This window comes from Terrapene carolina, unplaced genomic scaffold (assembly GCF_002925995.2).
Source record: "Terrapene carolina triunguis isolate 2854851 unplaced genomic scaffold, T_m_triunguis-2.0 Scaffold149, whole genome shotgun sequence".
In the NCBI taxonomy this organism is placed as follows: domain Eukaryota; kingdom Metazoa; phylum Chordata; order Testudines; family Emydidae; genus Terrapene; species Terrapene triunguis.
In genome coordinates, this window is record NW_020664500.1 from 827,082 (window position 1) to 835,557 (window position 8,476).

The 8,476-nt window shown below is 45.9% G+C and overlaps 1 protein-coding gene across 1 annotated transcript in view; it reads right to left on the reverse strand.

The window, feature by feature from the left end:
• Positions 1-8,476, reverse strand: part of LOC113406918 (proto-oncogene tyrosine-protein kinase receptor Ret-like) — a gene marked incomplete at its 5' end in the record, with an annotated part of 55,727 nt that overhangs the window by 27,187 nt on the left and 20,064 nt on the right. The window contains 3 exons of the mRNA XM_026653796.1: positions 2,372-2,482; positions 3,453-3,578; positions 7,826-8,084. Of these exons, the coding sequence (XP_026509581.1) occupies positions 2,372-2,482; positions 3,453-3,578; positions 7,826-8,084 (496 nt within the window). The remainder of the gene's footprint in view (positions 1-2,371; positions 2,483-3,452; positions 3,579-7,825; positions 8,085-8,476) is intronic.

The window sequence follows — 8,476 nt, forward strand, 5'->3', positions numbered from 1 at the left end:
GGGTCCAATGGAGCTTATTCTAGCTAGAGTACAGTTACTAGGGAAACTCCGGTTGTTCTACAGATTACCAACGGTGCTATAGATTATATCACGTCTCTATGCCCATCCTTTCATTCAATCAGCAGCTGTTTTCACTGCCTGATGGAGGGCAGGGACTTTCTGCCCTGCCTTCAGATCCTATAAACTGGGGCCGTTACCCAGCACCCCTCCCCAAAGCTGAAAGATGTGGGAGTGACCATCTGCTAGCTCCAGAAGATCACAAAACAAACACTGCAGTTTAGATAGGAGCAGAGAATGTTGGATGCTCACACTACCACTGAACTCTAAAGTAAGTAAACACGATTGAATCCATCACACAGATTTTCTTTGAAGTTCAGGTTCTGTAGAACCTAATCTCACAGCTGAACCTGCAATGATTAGTCCAGTGAAAATCCTTCAGAACCTCTTAGTGGGGTTCACATGGCACAGCCAGCCCTGACAAAAAACCCACCACCGTTTAGAATTATCTCTACTATTATATTTAAAGTAATTACATACTGTACTGAGGCATCTACAGAAAGGATGTGGACAAATTGGAGAGAGTCCAGCGGAGGGCAATGAAAATGATTAGGGGGCTGGGGCACATGACTTACAAGGAGAGGCTGAGGGAACTGGGCTTATTTAGTCTGCAGAAGAGAAGAGTGAGGGAGGATTTGATAGCAGCCTTCAACTATCTGGAAGTGTGTGTGGGGGGGGGGGTTCCAAAGAGGCTGGAGCTAGGCTGTTCTCAGTGGTAGCAGATGGTAGAACCTGAAGCAATGGTCTAAGTTGCAGTGCGGGAGGTCTAGGTTGGATAATTGGAGGGTGGTGAAGCACTGGAATGGGTTACCTAGGGAGGTGGTGGAATCTCCATCCTTAGAGGTTTTTAAGGCCTGGCTTGACAAAGCCCTGGCTGGAATGATTTAGTTGGTGTTGGTCCTGCTTTGATCAGGGGGTTGGACTAGATGGCCTGATGAGGTCTCTTCCAACCCTAATCTTCTATGATTCTATGACCTTATTTAGTACGTAAATAGGTTGCCTGTGCTTGATGGTGACAACAGTGGAACCAATTGTTTTAGCTTTTTTGTAGGGTCCCATTGCAAGTGGCACATGTAATATGTGCATATGGGTGTGCACGTATGTATAATTTGGGAGATTTAAGCGCCAAGTGCCTACCCATCAAAATGATAGATGAATGATAAAAATAAATATTTTAGCAGCTGTCTTATGTACACAACATACTTGGCATTACAACATTCAGGATTTTATTATACGTTGTTTGCTTTTGCCAAATAAATGCCTTCTGCCAATAAAAGCTGAGATAATGGTTCTTGTCAGCACATCTGAACTCTTGAAATGCACTAATTTCTCCATCTGTGAACATATTGGCTGTGAGCATGAACCCTGTGTCCTGAACTGCTAACTCATAACAACATTCTCAATTCATGCATTAACAAGATAGCATACAGTACATAACATCTTGAAAGCTTGTGTTACTTGCCTCTTTCTATTGTCTAATGAGATTCCATTCCTTTCAGCCTTCTGTCAAGCAAACCATCTGCCACTACATATGTTGAACATTACAGATTTTAGGGAGCCAGCCTCGAGCACATCATTTGCTGCTTGTAAAGTGACAGCTGATTCCACTTATCACCAGTGAAGATTTTTTCAGATGATAGTAAAGTATCTATGATCACTTTAAGCATTTCTGCCACTTTAAAGTTTATGTTTTGTTCACAGGCAGAATTAGATTTACCGCAGTCTTGTCTACACTGTGATTTAGCCTGCATCAGCTGGGGTGTAAATTCTAATATGCACCAGCATGTTGCGCACTCACTGGCCCATGTGGACCTTGCTGGCGTGCACTAAAGTTTCTTGGGCCAGTGAGTGTGCAACATGTGGGTGCACATTAGAAGTTGCTCCCCGCCTCAGTTGATGCAGGCTAAGGCACAGTGTAGACAAACCCAATCTTGCTCTGAGTGAATTCAATAGGAGTTTGGCTATTGACTCTAAAGGGCGGAAGACTGTGCTCATAACTCTGAACTTTGCACAACGCAAACATCAGCTATAACACTAAAAGAACAAGAGTACTTGTGGCACCTTAGAGACTAACAAATTTATTAGAGCATAAGCTTTCGTGGGCTACAACCCACTTCTTCGGATGCATATAGAGTGAAACATATATTGAGGAGCTATAACACTGTAATATAGATATGTGTGTTTAATGTATGCACTGTTTTAAAAAGGATCTGGAAACAAGAAAGCAGAACTTGGACCAAACACAGCTTTAACATACCAATTATTATTTTACAGTATATATTATATTTGATATTAACTTTAAAACACTCCATACTTGTGCAATCTTGGGGGCACACCGCTGGATCTTTGCTCTCTATAATGTCACAGGTGCCATCTGGACAAGTCCTGATGCTTGGGGTGCAGGTAGAATAATTTGTGGTGATTCCTATGAACATACAAGCACACAACAGTCCAAATACCACAATGCTTTGAAGAGAAGTTCATTGCACTCTGCTGGTGCATGTTGACACACTGAGGCACAGGGGACACTGTCAGTTTTTTTTAAAAAAAAAAAGAATAATCAAACTTCTGTCTACAAATTCTTTACCTGCTGTTTTTACAACTAACATGCAAGATGATGATAACTGAAAGCGATAAAAAAGAGTGTGTTTTTCACTGGGTTTTCAGTTTATCTACTTGGTGCATTTGACAGCCCTTTGTGCGCTGTCAGTTTCAGCTATGGTGATCTTAGGTGTTATTTGCAACAAAGGTAGGTGAAACATCCTGAGTACAAAGTTTGGCCTTTAAAAATGGATGATCTCTCTTTAAACGTATTTTCACAAGCCTGTGATTGAACATAAGGTTTACAAATAGTTGGAGAGAAATTGTGATACTTATGGAAGGGCAGGAGTAAAGCATCAAGTTTGCTATGGAATACTTAAGAATACCATCATTTGTCACATAAGCAATGTGTTGTAAGTGTTACAGAGCACACATTCTCAAGTTTTGGATAACGATTTCCAACTGAGACCTCTCTTGTACCAGCCAGTATCTGCTGGTGGGATTTTGTAAAACTTGAGCTGTTCCAAACCCAGTTTATGATTGCAAGGGGTTACATTGCATCCCATAGGCCATATTCTTCTCTGCATTCCCAGTGATTGCTAATTTGGTACCTGCAGGTGCTGTGATGGGTAGGCCTCAGGGACTGAATTAATGATGACTTCCCCTTAACTCTGCTCTCCTCCCTTCTGCAGGTTTAATTTGTGTATTATTTATACCATAGGTTCTGGGTAGTTTAATACCCTGGGCTAGCTCTTCAGCTGGAACAGATCAGCACAATTACACTGTAGTCAATGGAGCTGTGCCAATTTAACATTAGCTGACAATCTGGCCAATTACACAGCATAAGTGTGTACCTTTTCCACTTCCCTGTCTCCACTGGCATTTTCCTGTTAGCACTCCTACGCCACCACACTCTTCACATTCAGCACGGTGCTTATTAACAGCGCAAGATTCAGGGCAGTCCTCTTCTTTCTTAATAACTGCATGGAACGGAAGCAAGAGAGTGTGAAGTGTCACTAGATGCATTGATAGAGGTGAATACACATGCAAGGCAGCTGGGCTCAAAAAAGGAGAAATTCCTTTTTCTAGATTAAAAATGAGAGACCACAGTTAACTTTGAGGACCTATCCCTCAATAAATGTAGAATAAAGACTGAAGGGACCCAGGCTATGTATCTTCTTCCTATGTAGTATCAAAGGCGTGGTGGCAGTAGCATTGCCCTCTCTGATTGCTGGGCATAATGCTTGGAATTACAGAAAGGCAGCATGATGCACTAACATACCAATTATAATACAAACAATGGATTCAGAAAAAACAGCTGATGAAGGCATGAACCTTGGTGTTTGGGCTGGTGCAACACTGGCCAGCAAACAGCAGGTGGCACAGAGAGGTTCTGATTGCAACTAGCACAAAACTCTGGCGGGAGGAATAACACTACTGATCCTCTGTGTCCATTTCCCCAATCTGCCCTGTAGCAGGGTGGTCCCACGCTCCTGCCCTGAAGGACTTAAAACAACCAGGGAGCAGGGCTGGGGCAAAGGAAAAGCTACAAGGCTGATTGGGGAAGCAGCCGCAGCTGGGCCACGCCCCAATCAGGCCTCAGCTGGCCTGTATAAAAAGGCTGGGAGCCAAAAGCTCAACAGTCTCTCTCTACACTCAGAAAGAGAAGGGCCTGGCTGTAGTGAGCTAGAGACAGAGTACCTGAGTGGAGCAGGGCTGGGGAGCTCTAGCCTGGAAAGCCCCAGGCTATGGCCTAGTAGGAGGCCAAGCAAGGGGTACTGAGGGTTGCAGAGGGCACCCCAGAGGTAGGCCAAGGCAGCAGGTGCAAACCCAACCTTGCCTGTGATGAGTGGCTGATACTGCAGTCTGCCCCAGGCGTGGGGCTAGATGATGACTGGCAATAGCCTTACACTGAGGCGAGGTAGGGATAGTGGGTGGGGGTTCCCTGGGGAGGGGAGACCCTAGTACTGAGGGGTGTACTGCCAGGGGGCAGCACGCCAGATACAAGGGCAGCGGGGTCCGGGAGGGACACGGGGGCCAGAGGACAGGTGGATCACCGGCCTGCAGGGGGCGCTCCAGGACGCTGGAAGAGGTAATTCCCAGAAGAGACCAGCAGGAGGTGCCGCAGGGGTGAGGCCGCTCCGCTACATGCCCCAAAACTTAACTTCTGAGGTCATGTTATTACATAACTCAAAGGAATAGGGGCAATCAACTGCTGGGAGTTAACTGTTCTGCACGGACAATTCTCGTAGAGAGTACTTAATGGTTTGGTAGAATGGTTAGGTATAGTCCCAATCGGCTCTTGTGATCCAGCGAGGTGTTATACAGTTTTACTTACACAGATCTTCCCCTTTCTGTGAAGTTTGAACCCTGACGCTTTTGCTACAATGAACCAAGTGTGGTATCATTTTAAGTACTAGGCAAAGGCTGGGTAAAATGACTAAACCAGCAAAAATAGATACAATACAAATGGTTGTTGTTGATAAACAAGCCCATTTGAATTCACACTGACATCTTTGTGCAGCAGAGTCATGGGTTACATGTTCTGAGGCTACCATACAAAATTAAATAAGTGGAAAGTACAGAAAAAGAAACAAATGGAAGAGAAATTACCCCTAATATAGACCACATGTACTACCATGCTTTCTAGTCCTGTTTCTGTAATGTTCCCTTGCCTGTCTTTAAGCAGCCTGACAATGATTAAAGTATGAATAACAAAATGAGAAGCATCTAACACAGGCGTGGGCAAACTTTTTGGCCTGAGGGCCACATCTGGGTATGGAAATTGTATGGCAGACCATGAATGCTCACAAAATTGGTGGTAGGGGTGCAGGCTCTGGGGTGGGGCTGGAGATGAGGGGTTGAGGGTGCAGGAGAGTGTTCCGGACTAGGACCAAGGGGTTCAGCGGGAGGGGAAATCAGGGCTGGGGCAGGGGGTTGGGGCCTGGGAGGGGCTCAGGGAGGCAGGCTCCAGGCAGTGTTTACCTCAAGCAGCTCCCAGAAACAGCAGCATGTCCCCGCTCCGGCTCCTACGCGGAGGCGCAGCCAGGCGGATCTGCCCGCTGCCCTGTCTGCAGGCGCTGCCCTGTCTGCAGGCACCGCCCCTGCAGCTCCCATTGGCTGCGGTTCCCGGCCAAGGGAAGCTGCGGGGGCAGTGTGCGGAGCCCCTTGGCTGCCCCTACGCATAGGCGCCAGAGGAGGGATGTGCCACTGGAGCGCCAGAGTGGGGAAAGCTTCAGACCCCACTTCCCAGCAGGAGCTCAAGGGCCAAATGTGGCCCCCAGTGCCATAGTTTGCCCACCTCTGATCTAACATAACTTCAGTGCCTCCGGTGTGCATTTTCAAACATTTTGTTGTTTTAAACTTCAGTCCAGGAGAGTGAAGGACTGCAGTGTCTATTGCTACATATCCACTACACTGAATATTACGAGGCTGCTAAATGGCTAATTTACTGCCCTTTGTCAGAGCACGTGTTAACTCTATGCACAAGCCGAAATCTTTATAACTCATGTTCTGCATGAGTATTTAGAGGAGGAACAAGGAGAAAAGTGTGTCTGACAAGGAAGTGCTTTGAATGACAAAACTGAAGAGGGATATATGTATATGAAATACACTGTATAGAACACACAGAAAAAGTAGATTCTTACAAAGCTAATCATGGTTTATAATATAAGCAGAGGTGAAAGTAGTCTGGTCCGGTACAGCGTACCGGCAAGAGCCAGTATGCCATGCCGGACTGGACCGGCTTCCGCGGCGGTGATTTAAAGGGCCCAGGGCTCCAGCCGCTGCGGGGAGCCCCAGGCCCTTTAAAGTGCCACCAGAGCTCCGGCAGCCAGGCTCCCGCGGTGATTTAAAGGGCCTGGAGCTCCGTGGCAGCCAGAGCCCGGGCCCTTTAATTCGCCCTGAGCTCCCAGCTGCCTCTGCCACAGCTGGAGCCCCAGGGCCTTTAAATCTTGAAAGGCCCCGCCTCTTCCAGTTGAGGCCACACCCCCGCTCAGGACTCCGGTGTACCAGTAAGTCCTTTAAGTTACTTTCACCCCTGAATATAAGGAATTGCATTTGATGAAACTCCTTTTATACCTAACACAATATCTATCTTCACATATCCTCTAGAAATGCTAATTAGAGAGGAGTCTGAACCAAAACCATTAATCCAAACACCCAAACTTTGGGATCTGATCTGAACTCGGTGGCTCAGGCTCATTTCTGTTGTTAATTTCACCAGTGTATGAACTGCCCTAACAAGGCACTTGCCTAAAAATTAACACTGAAAGAGACAAACCCAGCTATAACAAGTTGTGACACTCTCCTCAGGGAGTCCAGAACCATAAGCCACTGTGTTAACCTGTCTGCCTCAGCAAGAGAGAGCTTTGCTGGAGCTTAAACTGTGTGACAGCTCCCTGCCACAGCAGTAAACTCCTGTACTCTGCCAGTCTAAACCTTGCCTTGCTGGTAACAATGAGTGAACCCCAGTTCCCGAATTCCCCAGAGTTGTCTCCCTTTGCAGAGTCCCTGTGACTCCCAGAAATTACCAAATCTGCTGTCTCCAAAGAGACAGAACACACACCAGCCTGTTGGATCAACTGAGGGAGCACACCTTTACTGTAGTATAACAGCACAGAGCTAGCTTATAGGAAAAGTAAGCATAAATTTATTTAAAAAAAAATAGATTTTTGTGATTCTAAGCAAGAGAAACAGAGACAAGTCTGGTAACAAATAAAACACAAAGCACATGCTTTTAGTGACTAAAACTTAATTTAAGAAAGCTACAGCCTTTTGCCTAAGTGGCTTCCTCACTTACAACAAGCTATCAGCATCCCCAGCCCCTCAGGTTGGAGGATCCACCACTCACAGAATCAGAGGGTGCTGTTCCCTTTGCGTTCCTCCACCCCCAAGTGATGGATGTCAAAATAACTTTTTGCTTCCTAAAACTCATTGTTTTGTCCCCAAAGTCAGGACGACCTCCTGCTGTTCTTCTCATCCTTTGCCTTCCCATCCTCCTGTTGATTGTGTCAATGGGGCTTCCATTGTTTTGGTTCCACAATGCTTAATTGACATTAGAGACAGGGAGATAGCTGCCTTCCCTCCTGTCTGGAAGAAAACCTGTTTCTTCCTTTATTTGGTCACAGACTTTAAGGAGTAATATCAGTGAGTATCCATAATTCCTAATACAGTGTTAATATCGACATTTCACAACCTTTCTCCCCCCTCCACCTCAAGTACTTACTTGTTCCTTCCAGCGTAATAGTGAGCTGGGTTTTGGCATGCTTCTTACTCTGCTTGTCTGAGGCTACAATGGTGTATTGAATTTCTTTGCATTCAGGTCTGAGTAGCACAGAGGAGTCATTCACATAGAGGCTTCCATACTTGTCCTCTCGGCCCTGAAGTATCCCGACAGCATAGCAGCTGGCATTGGGAGACAGCAACCTGTAGGTGATGTTTACTCCACAGAACTTCATGCAGTTTTCGATGCAGATTTTACCTATCTAGGCTCAAACAACAACAAAGAGATCACGAACAACAATAACAGAGTGGTATCATTAATGATACGTTGTGCTCCCTACAAATCTTTCTCAGTGATTAAAGCTAGTTAAATACATGCAACAGTTAGCATCTCTCTGTCTACTGTTCTTACATGGCCCCCATTACAATAGTATCTGAGAGCCTCAAAGCACCCCTGGTGAGGTAGGGAAGTAGCATTATCCCAGCTTTACAGATGTGAAACTAACTGACCTGCCCAAGGTCACACAGAATGTCTGTGGCAGAGCAGGGATTTGAACCCAAGACTCCCAAATCCAAGCCCACTGCCCTCCACCGGACCATCATTCTTCATCCTATCCAGTTCCATGCAGCCAAAATATGTTTCTTTCAAAGATCC